The sequence below is a fragment of the Gobius niger genome, assembly GCF_951799975.1.
Source record: "Gobius niger genome assembly, chromosome: 4".
Lineage (NCBI taxonomy): Eukaryota > Metazoa > Chordata > Actinopteri > Gobiiformes > Gobiidae > Gobius > Gobius niger.
Genome location: NC_136855.1, coordinates 24,046,308 through 24,069,477, shown reverse-complemented (window position 1 = coordinate 24,069,477; position 23,170 = coordinate 24,046,308). Strand labels below are relative to the sequence as shown.

At 42.4% G+C, this 23,170-nt stretch overlaps 1 protein-coding gene across 5 annotated transcripts in view; it reads right to left on the bottom strand.

Moving 5' to 3' along the window:
• zfhx3b (zinc finger homeobox 3b) overlaps positions 1 to 23,170 on the bottom strand; it is a 219,018-nt gene that overhangs the window by 33,587 nt on the left and 162,261 nt on the right. For all 5 annotated transcript variants that reach the window (XM_079554550.1, XM_079554549.1, XM_079554551.1 and 2 more), the window contains one exon: positions 11,751 to 11,982. In XM_079554550.1, coding sequence (XP_079410676.1) covers positions 11,751 to 11,982 — 232 coding nt within the window. The remainder of the gene's footprint in view (positions 1 to 11,750; positions 11,983 to 23,170) is intronic.

The window sequence follows — 23,170 nt, the reverse complement described above, 5'->3', positions numbered from 1 at the left end:
GGATTAAAGCAATGACAAATCGAACATCACTGGGCTATGAACAGTTACCATTAGTTCTATAATACTGCTAATAAAAACAGTGTCTTAGTATTTGTGAAATGAGGAGTTAATGCAGTCAATGGATGCCATAGATGACGACTTGAGTGCTGTGGGTAGAGTGAACACAGGCTTTTGGTTGGACACTGCTTAGTGCCTGTGTGGGACCTCCTGGAGGCCCCCCGTCCCTTGAGCAATGCAGAAGTGGGCTGGGCAATTAACAATTTCATGCTGATTGCCTGAAGCATGTTTGGCTATGCCATAAAGATAATAGCATGAAGGATGCGGCGGCTGCCCCCCTCACACCCCTCCCTTTTGGTGTTCCTCTATTGCTTCAATTTCTCAATTCTCTCCTGTGCAATTCACATGTTGAAATGACGTGCTGCCTGCTTGCTTTATTAAAGACACTCACCGTGTTTAGAGGGCACATTTAAGAAAAAAATATATAAAGATGACTCCCTGAAGAGTAAACAGGGATGATTATTAAAGGGAAGGAGAAAACTCGAGTCTTGGTCTCCCACTGGCATCTTGATTTGAAAGTCTAATTTGGCAACTGCACACAACAGGCGTGCAGGTAGACAAAACAAACACGTTCACTTCTGCAGACAAACTGAGCATGCTCAGACAGTGACACTGCTCATCTTCCTTACCTTCCACCACACCAGGCCCTGACAGCAATCCTTTCTGACCATAGAGGCTCCAGCTGTGCAACAGAAAAACCTTTGCATTCCCGAACAGGCTCTTCTCAAAGTGACAGCTAAAGCAATGCTGAAATGAGAGTTCTCTCCGAAATGACCAAAAACTTACTTAAGTATTTACCATTGCATCTAATTCTAGCAATTTCATAGATCTGTGGCTTTTGTCAAAAAAGTAATGAGTTTTGCTCATGTCTGGTTGATTGAGATGTTGACCATGTGTAAATACTATTCTGCTGTTCTCAGCAAATGTTTCCCTGGACCAAACACCCAGGAACATGGTCGACTATAAACAAAACAGGAAGACACAAGGAGGTGCTCTGGTGTGGACAAAAGGTTCCCTGGCCCTCCCCTATGACCCCTCCCTCTCTCCCATCCCACACACAAACACACAGAGATGCCCCGCACACACATACACTACGTCCCAGGCTTCTGCCCTTTCACCCCCCGGCTCTATGTGAAAGTCCAGCTGGCACCCTGACTGCTTCAACACCTCCACAATGCACCAGCACATAACAGGCATCTATTCTTTATGATAGCCCGTCTGTCATCTGCAAACACACATGGACACTTCCAGGCTCAAACATGTCTAAGTAATCATTTACATGATATAATGTCACAGCACCAGCAGCTCCTCGGACACACAAACAACATCAGCATACACACTTTGAAATTGCAGTCACATCCCCCTGCTAGAAGGGGATGATAATTGCAGACGGCCAATAAATTACTGCTGCCTCCACATCAATTATAAGCATCACGTCTGGCAATGAGGAAAATGAGATCTTGTGACAAATTTCATGAGGCTTGGCTGCCCAGAAGCCTTTCTTAACATGCTACAGATAGCAATCCCTTATCTAGCCTCTGTAATGGGGAGCTCCGGATAGAGAGATGGAGCCGCAGCCATTTAATTAAAAAGCTGGGGGTAGGGGGCGGCGAGGTGTAATTCATTGAAAAGGCACAGGAAGGAGACAAAGCCTTTGTCTCCGATACATATTTTGCTCAGTGTTGTCACTCATCAGGGCCTGAGCTCGCATCTTCTCTGACAGCAATTCTGGAGATTTTCCCCATCTTTGAGCACATCTGTCCACCATTTTCTACTCCTTCCCCTTCTCCTTCCCCTCCTGCCTTGTTTTTAGATTTCCCATGAGCCCACTGTTGTCTCCACTGGGACAGCTCGGGCGATTTTTACGAATGACTGCAGTGGACAGACAGTGGCACTGAATGAAATGGCCCCTGCACCTAATTGTATTCCCACCTGGGAAGGCAGCAAGGGCGCAGGCTTCAAGAACACGCCAATGAGGATTTATGGCAGATGGGGAGACAGCAAAATAAAACACCAAAAGGGATGGCTCTTAAATCTCATTCCCAAAGCAATATTCATTGTAGTTGCAATTGAGTCTGCTGATAGAGCAGTGAAAAAAAAAACACTACCGTGTTCAAATTATGGCTGTACTCTCGACTAATATTTAACATCATTAGAAAATCATTAGAAAACCATCATAAAAGCCAGGATTATGACCAGAGCATTAAACACAATGATTATTCAGTGTGTTCCTCCCTGCTTTGCCTTGGAAATGAGATTTGCTCTTCTGCTGCTATGTAGGAAAAAGTAGGAATATTTTTCATAATTACTTGGACGTCTGAGAAACATTGGGCTTGCATGAATTACTATAGCATTATGCACTTGTGTTTGTGTGCCCAAAGCTACGTTTTGAATGAGGCTTTGCACAGAATACCATAATTGCATTTTCATGGTGACATCCATTTGAATAATGTCATTGTTTTAATATAGCTTTACTTTACCAAATTATTTGCAGCCAAGCAGTTACCAAAGACATGTTGCAGGACAGCGTTATCATTGAAGAATTCACATGCTGGAAAATGGTATATTGTTGAAAAGGGATTTAGTAAGTCTGTGACCATATTATCTACTGATGCTGTGCTTGAGCACTTGGATAAAACTATTTCATTTTATTTTTTTCAAAACACCTATACGTATATTATGATCAAATTCAGCTATAGGCATATTCCCTTTATACAAATGAATGAACTGGGTATTTTTTATAGTGCACTGCACTTGAAGGAAGCCAGCAGCAGTGTGAGAGTGTGTCGTTTTGGGGATTTCTCGGCAGCCCCATTATCAAGAGCAGCCATCAGCACAAAGATAAAAGATGGTAATGGAGCAGGCCCAGTGGAGATGAAAGGTGCACAGATGCAGCTCCACTCTTATGAATGTCTAATGCAGCCCATGTTCCTGAAGTAATGACTGACTGCCAATGCCCCTTCACAACATTCACTGCTTAGGCTTTTCTGTGTCGCTCAGACAGTAACCTGCTGTTCTGCTGAGAAAAAAACACCTGAACATGACTCATCTAAAAGTATTCCATCTAAAGTTGATTTGAATCAATAGGACACATTGTACAAACCTGATTCATAAAACTGTTGGGACAAAAGTATAATACTAAGAAATAGAAGAAGTAGATCAAAGCAACTAAACGAACATATCCAGGTAAAAATGGTAAAAAACCAGGGCTGCACAATTAACTGCAATCAAACCCAAATAATTTGTTTAGTCACAATTAGTAAATTACAAATGTAGCATTTGTTTTGGTTGTACAATATCCTCTGTGGACAACAAAATATCCTTTCTCCAAGGGGTCTTAAAACATGCAAACTATATAGTTTAGTCCTTCACACAAAAATTCCTCTGAAAGAATCAAATGAATTTTGATTAGTTTAGCAGTTCACACACTTCATTCTCTCTCAAATGTTTGTGATTCTGGACGTGTATTAAACTAAATCTACTGTTGACTGTAGTCAATATTTTCCAAAAAAAAAATTGTGCAGCCCTAATAATAAAATAACTCTTTTGCTTGTTAATGTAAAAAATAAAGAGAACATCTTTCTCAAATGGAAATATATCTAACAAATGTTTACTTTTTCATGATCTTCAAGCTCGTTTTCTATTTAATCCAAGCAACACATCAACTAAAGATTTTTGAAATTGGGCCTGTAAAATGATTATTACTTCTGGGTAAGAAACACAGGCCATCTTCTTTTTAGGTCAAGTTGGGCTAATGCATAAAAGCAACTCCCTGCCTCACTTTCGAGAGTAATTCAAGTGACACTTATGATAAGCAATGTTCTTTTGAATGCATTACTTGGCAGAAATTCTGGCTTTTGTCCCTTAATCTGCGACAGGAGGAAAAAATGTGCCCTTTAAACAACGGGGTGAAAATATAAAGTGAGAGGCAGGCAAGTCTGTTCCCTCAGTCCCTTTCACAGAACCTAATGGATTGTGAGCACTTAATGCATTAATCAATCAATATCGCTCACTGTACATCAACAACACGGCCCAGTTATGAATGACCTTTGTAACAAAAAAAGGACACTTTAATGCACACAAGATTGCTGCTAGGTTTGTAACTTGGGTCCGGTTTTAGCGCGCCTGATTACACCTTCAGAAAGCACACAGCCATTAACAGCCCACTAAATATACTGAGGGTGGTCGTTATTGAAATTGCACAGAGGGGAGGATGGAGGAAGCACCACATTGTAACCTTGGCCCTTTTACAGAGGGGAAAATTTTGCTTGTTCTCTGCTTTAGGTTACTATGACGTACAAGACACTAGATGGATACACAATTTGGATCATGGAAATTGCAAATATAACGGAAACTAATTACATTATGTTGGGAGTTTTGAGAGAACCTGGATACCACAGCAACACAGGGAGGAAATGTGGTTACAATTAGGTCAGCTGGTTCGATAATCTCAACCTCTTTCCTATATTATGCTACATTTATTGTCTCCCAAATCCAAATCACATACAGAGAATTTAGATTGCTGACTGTCAAATTCCTGGTGCATTGACAATAGTTGGCAAAACTTCTGGTAATCATTGTGGGGGGCATGTTGCACAGTTTGTGCAAAGATCTTGATTGAGCGTGGAGGTGAAGCGTGTGGACAGCGTGGAACGGACAGGAGCTGACTGCGCAGAGCCGAAGAAAAGATGGATGCGGAACAAGAGCACACAAGGAGCTAATGCTATTGTGGCCCCATGCACAAAGGTCCTGCAAAGTGACTGCAGAAGGCCCTTAAACAAAGACTGCATTGCTACTCACTTTCCCACACCCAATTAGGTTTTTCCTCACCAGATTATCATGACAAAACACAGAGTATTCCCCCCCCCCTAATTCTGCCTGCCATGTTGTTCGCTGTGCCATGTTAAATGTGGTCAGGCCTGAGTGCAGTCTGCTTGGCTGGCAACCACTCGCGACATCGGACACATCCACTGTGAGCTGCCTCTGTCTCTCGTACGCTGCGCAATCTCAGTCTTTCCAAGCTACGCACATATTCAACATGTGTTTGACAAGAAATGGAGCACAAAAGGGTCTACTCAAACATGGAGGTTTATCCTAGAGTACTTTGATTTTGATGTAAATACAATTTTGATTGAACAAACAACAAATACTTTCCTTGTTTATACGACTATACAATTGGTCAACTCTGAGCAGTACACTATTTTTAAAGGCAACTCATTTTAGTCCAGATAATCGCACATTATGAGATGAATGGTATGAAAAAGATATAGAGATATAGTAAAACAGCAAACATACTGTTTTCTGAGGGTAAAAGTAGTGCAATGATACAAATCAGACGAGTGCTGGTTCAAGCCCAGCCTAAACACATACAGGGGGTAATTACCAAACGTTTGCTCATGTGCAAAGCGAGTAGCACGTGCAAAAGTGGATCAGCAGCATTTATCATAATTTATGCATTTTTTTTACTCATGCAGCATTGTCTTATTTAAAGATCATATTTGGGGCCCTAATACTGTGACAAATGGTAAATTAAGTGAAACATGCCAACAAAATAACCTGCCTTGATAAATGACCACCACAGTGTACAACACTTAATCCCCGTTGTCCACTCCAGTCAGTAACGCGGCTGGTTGCAAAAGGATTGGCACCTCGTAAAAAACTTGCCAAATCACCAGATGAAAAGGGTGCAGCTGAATGTTAGTAATAAAATGAAATAATCAAACGATGTTTGTCTGTGAAATGTCATCCACAGACATGATCACAACTATCACACGAGTCCAGTCCCACTCCCACTCGTACTCTCCTTTTGTGTTTTTCACCAAATTTGTCCATATCTCCTCACCCACTCCTCAGGTGCTGTGTAGTGCACTGTCAAGCACGGGGTGAATCAATGGCTCTGCTCACGCCCACAGGTAAAGGTTAGAAAGGTTCACTGTTGAATTATTTCTGCACTTCTCTTATTGCTGCCATCTGCCTGCCTACTTTTAGCTGGTGTGATTGAGGCACTGGAGGGGGAACTCTTTTTGCTAATGCACTCAGAATGTGGACACGCATTTGTGTTGAGTGTGTTGCAGTGTGCGAGATTGTGCATTTTTTGTATTTGTTGCACAGATTTTACTTACTTGACATAACCGGGCAGCATCCACGCACACACTGTCTCGATGCGGCGGATAATGATTCACTACATGTGCTTTCAGTGCTCCACTCTTTGTTTCATCTGCCTTTATTCTAATAATGCCTTTGGAGTGTGAGGGCACCGTGCTTCTGGATAGGGCACCCTTCATTCTCTGGTTTAGTTTTTTTTTCTGTCGGCAGAGCGGCCGTCTGAGCTGGACCTGGGATGAACTCATCCATTGCACAGATCATGCCCTTTGATACAGCTGCCCTCTCTGGGGGGGAACAAACAGCCTTATTAAAAATGTCTAAATAAAACTTTCCAATCCTCCACTCGATAGTTCCCAAACTTTACCCCTGCAATTTCTCTGATGAACCCTATGGTCAAATTGAGCTGCCAAATTCTGACAATAAGCATGGCTCAAAAATGCAGTAACAAATGAAGCAATCTTGGAGTTCAACAATGTATCGGTAATTCCTACCTGGCACGTACTTGCACTACAATCAATACTGGAGATGAGCATGCTGGGTATAAGATCATAATGTTTGCCTAAGGGGGGAATTCAAGAAAGTACCATGTAAAACTTATAAAAAAAAATAAAAAATTAAATCAAGCTCCCCACAGAGATACTCCGGGAACGAAAAACTAAATTACAGTATAAAAAGTCAAATGAATTCCCACGAACCACAAAACAGAAATGCACCAAAATAGAAATGTAATCTTGAAAAAAAAAAACATCTTTTGAAATCAATTTAAGGAACACTACTATAGAACAGACTTTCCCTTGTCTAATATCTCAGTCTTGTTATTATTTGTAACAGTGTCTGTGTCTCATGTATATATATATATATATATATATATATATATATATATATATATATATATATATATATATATATATATATACATATATATATATATTGAATAGTACCTGTATGGACTGACATGACCACTGCTATAATTAAACCCATCAAACCCATTATGTCTTTGTCACCTAATATATTCGGTGCTCCCTGTCTGTGTCAGCATGCGACCACAAGCTTCCCGCCTTCGGCATTGACTGACAGCCCCTGTGGCGGCTGTGGTCACTCTCTCTCCGTGACATTCGCTCGCCCTCCTCCTGCAATCTGCCACCTCACACCGTCGCTCGCCACCCCGACTCCAATATCCAGCAGCCAAACCTCCAGGCCCCAGAATAGAACTCATTAACACGTTTAGTAAGTACAAATGAGATGACTGTCTCCTGATGGACTGTCTATCTTTTGGATCAGCTTTCAAGGAGAGTGTCTGGTAATGACAAGAGAGGGGGAAACTAATATTATAATGTGCTGCTGCCAGTCTGTGCTGTGGAAATGGGCTTGATGACAGGGGGAGCCTCTCTCACTCACACTCTGCTGCTTCTCACTACAGTAGACACCTATGTGTGCACTGCTTTACAGCTATGAGAGTTCACAAAATAAAACAGGTGACATACTTGCACCTGTGTGACAAAAATCACACCAGGTTTGAGTTCACTCTCTTTCGTTTTACTTGATTACTAAATCCGGGCGATTGCTTTTACTTTTCAATGAGAGGCTGTACATCTCTTGTGTGAAACTTGATATAAATGATGTTGATAAATGAAGATAAATAAATACGTCCTCAGTGTTAGGGTATACACTAATGACACAAGTATGTACTACTGTCCTGAAAGCAGCTGGACATCATGAATACCAGTGGAAAATCTATAAAGCCATCATTGTGTCGTTTTAATAAATGTCTAGTCTTGTGTAATATTTTCAAAATGAAAAATAATGTATTTATGAATTTCCTGGCACGTTCTGTGGACAGCAAACAATTTCCTATGCCGTCTAGATGGCCTTTGGGCAGGGATTAGAGGCGGGGACTGAGGCCTGGCTGAACCGTGGGCTCAGTCCTGATGCTCATATCCACTTTGCATCACCAAGGCAATAAGAGCCTTTATTAAAAGTGCATTGCAGCAGTGTCTGCAGACTGGCCATAATGTGGCATGTAGAAGTGGTCTGCTGGTTAGGGGCTACAATATCCTGTTTCTAAAAAGATTTACTTTGCATTTTAACAAGCATGAATAAAGAGAAATTGCTGCCGTCTGTTTAGCACATGCCTCGAGGGAGAAAATGCTCAAAAGTTGGGGCTCGCGTGCCAGCAGAGTGTGGCCAGGCTCACCTCTGCATTTACCTGGCTTAAATAGCCTGAGTCCAGCCACTGGACATAGAGTATAGCAACAGGAAAGGCTGCTCCTCCTTAATCTGGTGCAAAGTAGAGGAGAGGGACAAAGGGGTGACTGAAAGGTCTCAATAATAGTGATTATTTGTAAACTTAGAGTGAATGAATGTTCTTCACTATCATAGGCAAGATCAGTTGCGCATTGTATTGCTGTGTATTAATTTATTTTGTCATGTCACATGTCATTTTGGTGTGAAGAATTTGGCATGAGAGAAAGAAGAGAGATTGAGCTGAGAGATGAACAAAGGTGTGACTGTGAAAATACACAGATGGCTCTTTTGTGTCATTTATAATGATTTTTCAGTCAGTTCCATTCTAAAATGATCAAACAGTAAAAATGTATAAATGCTGATCCCAACAAATATATCACTTATCACTGTTGTCAACCCTGAATGAACTGCCCAGATCATAACCAGGTACTGGTACTTCATGCACACAGCTGCAGACAATGCCACGAGCCTCTGCCAACCCCACTGCTCCAGCCTTCTCCACAGACAGGGATTTCCTCACGATGAGAGCCAAAGCGTCACAGCCCAGCGATCAAGGGCCTGCCATCTATGACTGAAGCAGATTTACAGCAGGAGCTAATCCACACTGTCAGATCACTTTCTACTCCATCTTTCCTTCCCACACAACTGCAACCGCACATGCGAAATCACCGCCACACGCTCACATTTTGTATCCTTTACAGCTTCCTCACAATGACTCTCGCTCCCAGAACCAGAAACGACTTGAACGACAGACACCAAAGCACGCAGAGAAAATTAACTCTGGCCTTTAGAAGACATGATCTCATTCTGTTCAGCCCAACTCAAAAAGTAAGTTGCGTTGATTATGTGCAAAGAAATTAGAAACCCCAATGTGTCACTGAGCTCTATGCCCCGGCGCACACATCGTTCACTGAAAAAACAGGGTCATTGTTCACTCGTGTGTCACGCAAGCTCTTACACTAACTTGAAACTCTTCGTCCCATATATCCTCCCCTCTAACACACAGGTCTTATTAACCTCCGTACCTGATATCAACATGTTTCTCTTTTGACTCCAAGCGCCTTGTCCTCATTCTCTTCCATACAGTGGCTTCAAGTGTATGAAAACTTCCTGAAACACCTCCGACCTCATATGATTTACAATATTTGCACTTTTTTTTTTTTTTTTTACCCGTATGTTAATTTATACCTGCTTGTGGATAGGAAAACATCCGTGGTCTTTGTTCAGCGCACATAGCAACAGCTGTGTGGAAGTGCAAGTCCCTGTGAGGCCTCTTTTTTTCTCTCCCCATAGATAGAAGGGTTAAACAAGACAAATGGAGGCGGAGCCATACAAGCAATATGCCCGGGCAGCACTTTTTCACTCTGAGCTTGAATTAAAACAATGCATGCCTTTTTATGCCTGTGTTAGTCTAATTGGAAAGGACCCTGTGTTTTGTGCTGCCCTTGCTCTCCTTGGACACCTAGCCACAAAGGATTTCTATGTGGCACCAATCCCTGCAGTCTGGGAATGCTGTGTCATCATAAGGAAGACCATGCTTTAGGAATAGTATAAAACAAGCGCAAATAAGTAAAGGCCTTTAGCGCGTTTCCATAGTCCACGGTAATAACCACGTATGCATGCATTATGGTATTTGGGTGAGAAGGGTTTGGGGAATTCCCAGGACCTACACCTACAACGCCAGCAGGATTTACAGAACAGAAGCAGCGAAGGGAATTACTGTGGAGGTGACCCAGAAATCCAGGGGCAACTTTGTTTTAACAAGCCAGGGAAAGTTCCAGCACTTTCGCAACTGTGCCTGGACCACAAAAAAGCGCCGTGTGCCACAGAAGAGCTAGTGGAGAGGAAATTAAATGTTACAACTCGTGGGAATGGTCCAGTCGGGGGAAGGACAACAGGCGCGGAGGGCCGTTAGAGAAACGTATTTGGGCTGTAATGTGGACGGTTTTAGGGAACGGTTAGACAGGCAGGTTCTTTGGCTGCAAAAAGGCATTGAGAAGCCAAAGTTAAAGCTGTCACAGAAACTTATCAGGTCCATTAAAACATTAAGACTTTGAAGAACAATGCGAAAGTGCACACAAGTATGCAAAGAAAAGATAATCAATATAAATAGATAAAAGTACAAACATAAAATCTAAATTGAGTATCCATATAAAATGAAATTGAATCAAAAGATCATAAAAAAGTAATTGCAATACACGGAAAACTGAGCAAAAAGATACAACTGATACATACTAAAAAAATACAAGTATTCTACGCACATTAGGAAAAAAACCCTGATCTGAAAGCATTTACACCTAAACGGTTTGCCACTTGCATTCTCCATGTTTGCATGTCCAGTGCACTGTGGTCGTTAACATATTTGCAGTGCAGCGAACAGAAAGCTTAATTGTCCCTAATTGCTCGGCTAAATATGTTCTCTAATGATTTGCCTCAGATCTGTGGCTGCCTTTTGCGCAATTTCCCGGCTGCTGGCTTCATTATCCCTGCCTCCTTGGAACAAAGCGTCTTCACAGGCTGGCCCTCTTTTTTTTTTTTTTTTCAGCCATAACACAGACAGTGAGTATGTGTGTGAGAGAGTAATGGCTCCCGCTCATAGGGACGCACAATAGAGCCCTTTTGTCAGGGCACCGGAGTTAAAGTGATTAGAAAACCAAATCTCTGCTTAGAAAGAGTGTTAATTGACCGCCGTTCAGTCTTCCTAATCAGTCCATAATAAATGAGCAGTGCAGACGCTTTGTCACTCTTTGCCACTGTTGTTTAACAAGGTCTGTTTTTGGTGTACTTGTTTGTTGTAACAGATGTTACGGTTGTTCAGCCATCCCTCTTTTAGTGTTTCTATCTCATTATGCTTTCAGTAGCTTATTAACCCCCATTCAATGAGAGCCTGGACTTGATTAAGAAAAGTAAGCTTTGCAGAAACAAATCATTCATTAAGATCCAAAAAGTATTTGAGAGTTGTAATTCTTCAGAATAACACTTCCTTTTCTTTGTTTTCCCGTATTCAGCCACACAAGTCAGCCAGCTCGAAGTCCAGGTCAAAGGAGAAAGTAAGTAGCGGCTATTGATGTAAACCCTATGCTAAAATAATATGCAAATTGAAAAAAAAAAATCTCTGCACAATCTGCAATTCCGTCCAAAACGGGGGAAAAAACAAACAAACATGTAAATTGGATATAAAACTTTCATTGTATATTGTGCTGAAGTTATAAACCACTCTGAAGTGTTACCAATAATATTTTAGTGCTCTACAACACTTGAGGAAATGAATGAAAAGTTGTGTTCAAACTTGTGCTTATTGTAGTGAAAGAGACAGGCTTATATGTGCAGCGGCAGTTCCTGACCTGTATCTGATGAGGGGCATTTGCGGATGGTGAAGATAGAAGACAGGTCCTCCTCCTCCTCAGGCAGCCCCTTTTGGAGACGCTGCAGCTTCCTCAGGCTCTCACTCCGCTGGTGCTTCATGGAGCGCACATGTTGGATTAGGTTGAGCTTGGCCTTGGTCGAGTAGTTGCACAGCACGCAGTGGTAGTAGCAGGCATCACCCTCCACCGCGTTCTCATGCTGCTGGAGGTGCTGGAGGAGAGGACACAGATAAAAAGAGGTTATTGTCGATGGCAGATAGCTGGCCAGGCATCACTGGCTCACTTTCACTCACACAGTTGGCAAATGAACAAATCAATTCCCAATCACAGGGCTGTTGTTTAACATCCAGCCCTCTTCACTTCAGGACAACTGTTTGAACTGGCCACTTTGTCTGTGCGAGTGTCTGTATCAGCAGGCTAACAGGCCAAGAGAGGCCACGCAAACCTCCAAGGCCCCAAGGCTGATCGAGAACGCCAACAGACACCCCTCAGAAGCCCCAGGCCCAGCCTCTCAGACGGAAAGGCAGCATTGATCCCCTTCACTCAACACAAGCCTCCCTCTCTGAAAAGGAAACTCCAAACATCTGCCTGTTTCACGCATGGGATGCTAAATATTGATCACGGCGAGTTAAATCCCGGCTCTCTCTCTGGAGTGGAGGAAGCGAGGCCCTTGATGGTGACGCATGTGGGGGACTGAGTGCTCTGAGACAAACTGGAACATTCCACAACAGGAGGACAACCTTCAGAGGACAGGAAATCAGCAGCGGTATTGACCTGTCAAGCCCAGCGGTCCCCCTAAATACACTTAGACAGGCATAGTCCAGGCTGCAGCCCACCAGCCTGTGCAGCATCACAACATGGCCAACACCCCACAGTGACAGCATACCACCACAAGCTCTTGTCACACCGCAGAGCTCCAGTCTAATTACCTCCTGCATGGCTCAATCAATGATGCAAGTCCAACACAATATGGCTAAGGCCTGTGTGAGCTACACAAGTATTGACCATTATCCTAAAGCATCACACTGATTGTTTCTGCATGTGGGCAATATAAGGGCGCGCTCTCTATGCCTTGTGGTGTCATGTCAGCCCATAACTCACTCCAGGTTGGACCTGTGGAGTGAGGACGGTGTAATCAATGACAATCACGACAAGTTTTTATGGGCTTTAAGGTTTTCTTCTTGTTTGAGGTGGAGGAGGCCACAAGTAGCGAAAACAGCAGGTGGCCAGCGCAGTTTAATGTATATGCTGATTATAATCATTCTGATAAGGTTAACATTTTAAAACAAATATGATATATATTGTCTGAGCCTCCTCTTCATCAAATGTGAAACACCTTTATGAACTTTAGTTATAATGTTAATTTTACCCTTTATTAAAAATGCCATATTAGCATGAGACATGATTAATCTAAAGAAAGTGTACCATGGCTTGGTAAAGCAGTGGTAACATTAGACCTTTAACCGTATTACATTGAAATCAGGTGTTGACAAGACAATGAAAAAAGCCATAATAATACTATCCCTCTGTAAAACGCTCTTGTCCGTTCCTACCATTGTTTAATTTTCTGGCAATATTGTAATATTGCTATGGGGCTTCCAGGGCTATTGTATTTCATTCTCTTTGGTTTCATATTTCTCACTTCTTCACCTAAAATGTGCATTAAGAAAGTGCTTCCAGGAAAAGAAATTGGGCTCTTTTTTTTTTTCACTGTTTTGTGAGGCTCTCTGCTCAGTGTAATAGAGTTATTAGGTGATTTTAAAAGGTTGGGTGTCTGTGCGTGCTCTCGTCTCTCTTCTCATTTGAAGCCATGCATGATGTCATAAATAGGTGCTGCAGGATATTGTTAGAGCCCTCCTCCTCCTCCTCCTCCTCTTCCTCCACAGCCCCTTTTACATCTGAGGTAAGCTAAGACACTTGAGACGCAGATTCAGTTATAGACAACACCAAATCCATCATGCAAACTGCTTTTAGTTCAGCCACATGTTTCGAATTAAAGCAAGAAAGCTCCTGCAAATGACTTCAAAAATCTACCAGAAGACAAGTTTAAAAAAAAAAATGATAGCACCTGAGCGGAACTTCAAAGTCAGTCTCTGGAGGTATGAAAGTCCTGGGAGTTTTATTGTTTCTCATAAAAAGAACAGGGTTTATATAGGAGTGAACTTGAGACCGGCTGCCCCACAATTGCCCATAATTCACTATAAACCTGACTGGCCAAGAGCGCGGTCTCTACAGGGCTACAGCTGGCCCACCCCACTGCGAGGAGCTCAGTCTGTAATGTCAAACAGCCACACCTGTAAAGCAGCACTTTCACTGCCGGTGCACTGGACACAACCCGGGACAGCGGGGGCTAATTCTGTGTCAATAAAACTGGATACAGACAAGATAAGAGCAGGTCATATAAAAGAGGAGGATAAGCGAAACGAGGAACTTCTGGATAAACACAATCTAGGAACACCTGATATGCAAAACAACAACATCAAAAACAGACGCTTTGGAAAAAACATTATTATAGCTGTAATATCTGGTCAGTTTTGGAAAGAATTCAGCGAGTCGGGTAAAAGTCTGCGTGTGTATATTTAAAGCTGTGTAAAGCATTGTATTTACAAATCAATACCGGACAAAACAAGATCTGCTAAATATTTAGCGTGGTCAATAAGTGTTTACTGATGTTGCAGCACACAAAGATGTACTTTTACTTCAAAATGATATGAGTAAAAAGTGACTTAAACAATGCATCAATTGTATTGTATTACACAATATTAAGTGTAGAGAGTGTTCAAAATAACAGCTCTCTAAATATGTGCCACAGGGCCTTCACATTTGCATCCCTCCACTTTCACACACCGGCAAATGTATGCGGACACTTTGAAATATAATAAGGACTGGGACAGAACCGGGGTCTGTTTCATATGAACCTGCAATGAAGCCCCTGGTTGATAAATCACATCCAACTGGAGTGCAGGAATTTGGCAGCCTAATGAAAAAATCATGTTGGCCCGGGAGAGGATTTTGTCCGCATGGTTGTGGGGTTTTAAGTGCCCTACTGAGGCCCCGACAGGAGGGGAGCTGTGGAGCTGATCGGGGAGTAAGAGCTGGCCCGGGATACTGTGTGTTCAATGCTGTAAAGGTCTGGGGATTGATAACAGATGTATAGGGGATTCAGCTGAGCAAGTACAAACGCGTGACTGCTTAGTATACACTGAAGGATATACTGATGCGCTCAGCAGCAATTGACCATGCAAGACACGTCGTTAGCATGAGAAGGCGCCATCGCGTATGTTATTGGATTGAATAGGTAGGTACACAATATGGACTGCAGTGAATTCTTGATCTGCGATGGTTTTGTTGCAGTTCAAATAAAATGTGTCTCACTTAAAGACATACAAGAGAAATAGAAAACTTCAGATTTTCAGATTGAATTTTACAAAATGTACAATGAAATCTTTCGTAAATTGTCACCAGGTACAACTGAGAATAAAATATACTTTTTTTTAAATGTGTGTTAAATGAGTCCAATTCACAAGGTGCGCATTGTGCCTTAATCTGACCCCCATGAAGTGTTTAATTGGAAGATTGGTTTAACTCCAGTGAAGAGACTATGGTTAGCTAAGCCACTCTTCTCATTGGAGCACTCTGTCGATGGAAGCATGACGCATTGCCCTGTGTCTTTTTCAGGTAAAGAGGCACTAGGGCAGTGTGGGCACCACCCCGGCCCCTCTCTCCAAACTCCACTGTGCCCTTCCACCTCAGAGTGGGCTATACATGCTCCTATCACTATCAGCCGCCACCCACAGCTCTGCATACATCTGCATTTCATCCACTTAAATGCAAAGTAAGAGTGCACCTTTAACACAAAACACTGTGGTTGTTGAGAGCACATCGAGTGCTGGCTGGAGGTGGGTATATTACTGGAAGGGTGGATGGGAGGCAGCAATCCAAAAGAATGGCTCCCAATAGAGGCACATAGAATTAATGCATATGGTATTATACATGAAACAACAATCAAACCAAAATAGATATGAATAACAGGACATCATAAACAACTGAAGAACCAAATGGCATTACGTTCAGTGCCTATTTTCCAGCATAATATTTCTGTGCTGTGCAAAAGTAAAATGATATCATAGAATGCAAATCTATGAAGAAAAGGTAGTAGTAGTTCTATATTGCAATGAAAAATATAGTTCAGAGTGGGGAAAAGACACGCACGAAACCAGTGTGCTGGATCAAAAAACAGTGCCGTGATAAAAAATAAAAAAATAAAAAAAAAGAATAGATCCGCACAACTGTGATGCTCACCAATTTTTATTGCCCTTCATCAGACTGACGAAGGGTTGAAGCGTTACTGCCGGTGAAAGCAATAAAAATTGGTGAGCATCACAGTTGTCCGGATCTATTCTTTTGTTATCTCACTACAGATATAGCTCCAAGACCAGCGGAAAATCTACTCCTAAAGGTTAATGCATCCATAAATTACTTTAGCCATATCTGTATCACTTTCACCAATATTTGACCTTGGATATAAAATGAACTAATACTTTGCTTTTGTGTTTGAAACAAGTAAGCTGAAAACTGATCCAGTTCCTACAATATTCTCCACTCAAACAAGCAGATACTTTTTCTTTTTTCTTTTCTTCATTTGACACTGAAATTTATTCCAGGATACACATTTGTTTAAAGAAAAGTCAAGCAACACCTTGGTTATTTAAATTTAATGATGTCATGGCAGCAATTATAACCTATGAGGTAACTGTTTCATTCTGTAAGCAGACAATGTAACCTAGCCTTTGGGTTGAAAAATCACACTGCAGCTTAAGGGAGTAGAAAGCACCCTTGCGTGACTTTGGTCTCCTATCTCATCTCATCATAACTGAACCCACAAAAAAGTCAAGAGGTAAATAAAGCATGTGCAGTTGCTCAGTGTCTAATTCTGATAATAAATCAGGATTAGTGTAAATTTAGGGAGTGGTGACGATCATGTTTAGGGTTACAGTGCAGACAATGGAAATATTTCACTGTAATGACTTCTTTGTTCCTACCAGCAGGGTATATGAACATGTGCGCAGATTTGTTGGGGACTTGACACTCATAAATCTGCGCCGTGGGATTCTCCTGGAACGCAAGCAGGTTATTTCACAGTGAATGGATCCAGTGTGCTTTTGCAGTTCAGGCCAGTCTTTCCTTGTCTGCCTGTAATATGAACATCACCTCCAACCACATAGGTGTTCGAACTGCTACGCATTAACAAACGCACATTGAGTTAATATGGAAAAGGAGTGCAGTTTACTTTGAGTAAAAATCTCAGTCTTCCTGCACCAAATCCCCATCTTTTCCCCTTTATTTGTCTTAATCCCTGTCACCCCTCCCTTGTATCCTGCATGATGTCTCACACTGGTAGTGCACTAAGTTGCTTCCCCCTGTGTCTCGGAGTAGTAATGATCCATCACTAGAGGTGAATAAAACCAGGCTGCATATTTGTCTCTGGAAAGAGAAGCAAAAACTAACCGGACCTCAGCTGTAAGGGAGGGCAGCGAGGTAAGATAGATCACTATGTGTGTCCACAGAGAGGAGGACTTAACACAAGCCCATGTAACAAAGCAGCCATGGCGGGCTTATAGAAACACTTAAAGACAATGCAGCTACCGGTGCTCCACACCCACCACTCTGACTTGCTTTAACATTAAATAAAGCAATAATTATTGAATTCCTTTTGAATGAGTAAGATGCAAGAAAGTAAACAATGGTAACATAATTGCAGAGGGAAGGCAATCAATGCAGGCAGTCATTTGGGCCATGTTGATTGTATAGGCTGCAGCTGTGTAAGTGTGTATGGGGCACGTTTGTGTAGCGGCTGCAAATCGGATGTGAGCTAACACCAGTAATGCTGTGACAAGGAGTTGAGTAATACACTCTCCCATACGCAAGCATGGAACAAGAGTCGGGTAATCCCTCCTTCAATAATGACCCTGGGCTCAAAACAATAGCTCTCAATCAGCTGATCAATGTGTCCACGTAATTCATGTGCAGCCCTATCTTTTAGGGTGGAGAGGAGGGGAAGCAGGCAGGCGGTGCAGAGATCAATGCCCTGTGTGGTGATAACAAGCCTTGGCCTATGCCCACAGGAGCCTGCTCTGCGGTCCTGGGTCCCTCTCATTAAGAACATTTGGATAAGCATGACCATACATACATAATGTTCACTTGTAATGGCAGCCTGATAAACACATCTTCCCCTCCTAATGAGCTGGCCCCTTCTTATGTGGCACAGTCATGTCTCTAAACAGGCAGGAAATGATGTCAAACCCCAAACAAGAAAAAAGAGGAAAGCAAATTAACAGCAAGCTGTTGCCCTCCTCTTTCAGTGGCTAATTAACAGCTTAACCTCCCGGTGCTTTTATGAAAGCCATGCTGGGAGGAGCTTGCCAAAATTGCAGTACAATAAGACAACCTGCAGGAGGCGAGAGCAGGGTGGAGCCATGGGGTACCCAAACAACTGTTCAACCACTTGATGACATCCACTGGCAGAGGACCATCTGGAGCTGAATGGGGCAAATCAGGACCTGCCCGGACCTTTGCTTCGTCACACTGCAGTGTGTCAACAGCCCTTGTGACCCACAGTGACAATAAAGAGGCAGTCTGTGATACATTTTTGTTACAGTAAAGAAACTACATACTTTTGTGTTGTATTTAGCTACTTAATTTCACAGATAGAAAGTAATGTTTCTAAATTGTTACCTAAACAGATGTACAAAGCCCCAGTGTAAATGTGTTGTAAAGGTGGCACGCTCAGTAAATATAAACCAGTCCCTGCCAACTTAAAATATATTACATGAACAGTCTAGAGTTAAAAGTCAGTTGTGCCCTGAGTAACATTCCCTGAAGACTATCTACACGTTTATCACACCAAACAGAGAAGGTTTAAGCTATAAATCAAACAGACATGTATGTCTCTGGGAATTACAGGAAAATTCCAGGAATGCGTGAAAGGCACCATTCTGGCAACAACTGCATGGGACTGTTAATGGCAATACTGGACAAGAATATGGTAATCGATACCACAAAGTTGTTCGCCTTTTACCAATCAGCAAATAAGTATATAGTCTCCTCAAGCAACTATTATCAAGCATTCACCCCTGGCGATCCCAGTTTGGTATTGTAAATATTTTATTGCCAGATAATTGGTCAATGCTTCAGGCAACATAAAACTCTAACTATGCTGTATTCTTGTTATGTAAAATCTAAATATTTTATGCTTTTTGGAATTTCATTAAGGCTAAGATGTGCTCAGCCGGTGTCAATATTTAACTCAGCTATCTTTATAAACATTATTGCAGAGAGAGAAAGAGCAACAGTCTGTTGAGAGGTCCTTAAAATCAAAATTAATGAGTTGGGTGGAGTGGATTTGACTACAAAGAGCAGGTCTATATGAGCTCATTTGCATAGAACATGAAACTACAGTTGAGGGTTCTTCAAGCAATTCGCTGTACAATCCACCCCAGCAGTGTTCCCTATTGAGCTTTTTATACAAAAATAAATGAAATGCTTTATCTTTACCTTCCAACAGAGCGGAGAGGTTTCGAGTGGCACAAAAAAAAAATACCACCAGGTCCAGCATTTGAATTGCGGCGCACTTTTAGGGTCAAGAAGAACTTATCAGCTAAATTTGAAATATTTATTCTTATGTAAAACAAGGAGCTATTCCTGAGTGCACTGCATAATGGAAATCCATTTTACACAGATGTTTCCAAAGTCATTGAAAGCTAATTTAAATATGTTTTCTTTTTCATCCCAAGACCCTTGTAGCCTCTGACCCATGCCCACGGGGAATAATGCACTTCTGGTGAAAAATCGTGATCTTTGCGGTGCCCCCCTCTTTCCCATCAGCAAAAACCAAATCTATCACTAATACATATAGAGCTGCGCAACACGGATTTCCTAACAGGGTCATTTTGTCGGGCGCGCTCATTAGCAAAGAAAAACCTACCTCCACTTTCTATAAAAACCGAACAAAAGTGCTCATTGATCAGCCTGGTCAATTAACAATCAATAACCTAAACCCTCATCATTCCCAGCGCAGCGTAATTGCAGCTGAAATATAGTTGTCATCACTAAAAATCAAACACGGTTCGGGCTAATTGGAGCGAGCTTATTGCTGTAGTCATAAAGGCAGAAAGGCTTTGCACCGGCCCACAAAGACCGACTATGAACGTGCACTGGAAGGTCCAAAAATAACTGCTCATGCCATTAGCCAGTGTCATCACCGAGGTCATTGTGCTGGCTGCCCGTTTAGGGACATCTAAAGCACGGCAGCCACCACACAAGAGGTTGTTGTGTCCTTATTAAAGTGGCACATGCAAGTTGCAAGATTACATTGCATCGTTTTTGTTTTCACGGGACAACTTGTGATTTGAGTCTAATGCTTTAGATGACTCTTCCTATTAAACAATTTGTTGACCTTCATGTTATACAGTGTCCGAAATGAGTTTTCTAATCTCCTAGAGAGCATGATAAGAAGTTTTCGGGAGGTGGTGTAGCAAACAGTCAAGTTGGAAAGGAATTTCACACCCACTATGTCTTCACCACATATAACAGCTCTGCACCAGTGGAAAATAATGGGAGATTTCGCTTGCTTTTGGATTAATCTGTAAAATCTCTGCTCTGGTGCAGCAGTGGCAGCAGGTCTTGGCAGAAGAGCAATGGGAAGTGTATCAAGTTTGAGAACACCTCTCGCTCCGTGTCTCAGCTCTTCTCCCTCTCAGTGCATTCCCAACCAAAGTGCCGGGGGCGCCATGCTTGTAAAGAAACCACAGCCTTTTGAGTGCCTCTTGTATTTACAAACGGAGGCATGTTGGAATCAAAGGCATTACCACATGACATAACACATTAAACAGTTGACAGATTGAGGATTTATAGAGAGCAGATAGCGGTATGTGAGGTAAACAGGAAAGAGCCGTAGTCGCGTTAGTTAGAGCAGCTGTGTGAGTGTGAGCCCATGACTTACCCAAACCCAGACCCCTCCTCCCGTGTGTGTGTGTACTATACTGCTACAGGTGGAGGCACATATCACTTTCCCATCTACTTCCTGTTCCTGTCCTGTCTCCACCCCCCTCACTGTCTCTACGCGACACCCAGCTCCACAGCTTCTTCCCTCAGTCTTTTGAAGAAACGCAAAGCTGTTCATTATCGCCATCTTCCAAAAAAAATTCAAATGTAAAGATTCCCCCCCCCCCCCCCCCCCCCCCCCCCCCTTCCCATGTTCCCTTCAGTTAAAGCCCCGTGTTGAATGTTCCCGTTGTGTTGCTGCCTTTCCTCTGTTTTGATTTCACCCTCATCAGCAGGGACCTAAAAATAAATGATAAATGGAGTATGATATTTTAAAGTCTTATCTGTTCTTACTGGGGGAATAATAGGGTAGTTAATCCTGCAGATCTGACTCAAATTGATTAATCAGCACATGCGGACAATCAAATAAATGATTAATATTCCCCGGTCCTGTGGTCAGACAGTTACCCCTGAAACCATCAGTAATAATTCAGTGAGCCCTGCAAACCACAGACTGCAGCCAGTCGGCCTCACTCAGCGCCGCCTCTCTGATGTTCACTCCCGCACTGCCATGCACACACGCAGCGGGAGGATCCCACTGTCTGCTTACAGTCAGCGCAGGCACGAGAGAGAATGCAGTACAATTAGATGGCACAGAATCGCTGCATTTAATTACCAACGTAAGAACAAAATTCAATTGTAGTAGATTCTTGCTAGACTCCTACTGCCAAGGTGAAATAAAATAGCCATTATTTTCCCATCTACTCGTTAACCAGGGAGAAAGTTAGCAGCTCTATACAGTGCACTTTGTGGCCTCAACACTACACCAGTGTTCAACAACATATATCATATACAGTGCTTGTCCGTGAGTGGCAAGGGGTAACTTGTGGGCGTGGAATCTATGCCTTTTTCTCAAACCACGATTGCTGCTCCAGTCAATACTCGGAGACATGGACATTTTGGACAATGACTTTTAGCACCTTGAATAACCTTAAAGTTGCATATACATATAGTTAACGCATAATATCATGGATCCAAATCCCTGTTGTGCTGGCCTTTGGTTGGTCTGGCTGGTTTCTCCCTGGTTGGGATGATCAGTGCTACCACGACCGCGACACCCTGTCTCCGCTCTCAGCTGGTTTATTTTAATATAGCCGTCAGGCTTTACAACAACCATTTAAAATCCATTTCAGAGACCATATAGCCTTGGGGGGGATTGTGGATGCTAATATCATCATTGCTGCTATAACATATTTTGCTAACCTTTAACCACTGTTTGGGAACTTTAGACCTTTAACTCAGTATATTGCAACTGCATGAACTCTGGGCACAAGTATAAGTGGCCATTCGGTAATGCTAGCTTTTTGTCCTTGATAAGTGTGAGTAGTGAATCGAGGCAGTTTTATAAGAGTTACTGTTGGCTTTGATCTGCACTCCTGCTCCACTGTTTAGAGATCAGCCACACAAATATTAAACAGAGAAAATGGCTGGTCTGGAGTGTCTCTGCTGATGTGTGAATGAGACCAATTTAGACCTGAAGCCAGAACAGTGCTCCGGGCCACATTTATCACGGCTGCTGTGTCTCTCCCTATAGCGTGGCCATACATCTGGGCGGCCAAACAAGAAGCACTCTGCCTTTACCACGTAGTACAGCAAAAACATGAGCTCAAGTACTCCGCTACACTCCTAGATTTTTGTCATTCTTAGCAATGAACTATTAGATATGCAATACTATCTTAAATTACTGATGTATTTTCACAACATGGCATCGTCACAATTGCTGCAAAACAACTACATGAATTCCCCTGAAAGCAACACAAGGATGAACGGTGTTAAATGTGCGTAGTTTGCGAAAGTGGTCCGCCGATGTACAGTAAGAGCAGTGAAGAGTGTGTCTGTGGGCCAAGGGAGGGGCGCGCGGGTGAAGGGTGCTGGTGGTGGACGGGCTTGTCGATCGATGCAGTGATTGGCAGTTAATGGCTTTTCCGGTTCTGCCTTGGTAACCCTGGCCTGATGTCTGTTGCTTCTGATCAGAGATGGCAGATGGGCTTTGATTTTTGTATATAAACCCGTGACTTAGAGGAGACGGCTTCATCCTGATAATCATTTAAGTTAGGTTTCATGCTTGGAATATGGTTCATACAGTTTTACTCTTCAGATCATATTTTACATGTTACTTTTAACGGTTAAAATAGGAAGCTCAATGAAAGGCACATTTTAAAAACTATATGTAGCTAAAGATGTCAGAGCAACCAAACGATTCACAGATTTGCAATGTCTCAACACATGCAAAATGACTGCATGCCCCTGTGACATCAGTAAAATACAGAACTCGGCTGTACTCAACTTATTAAGAT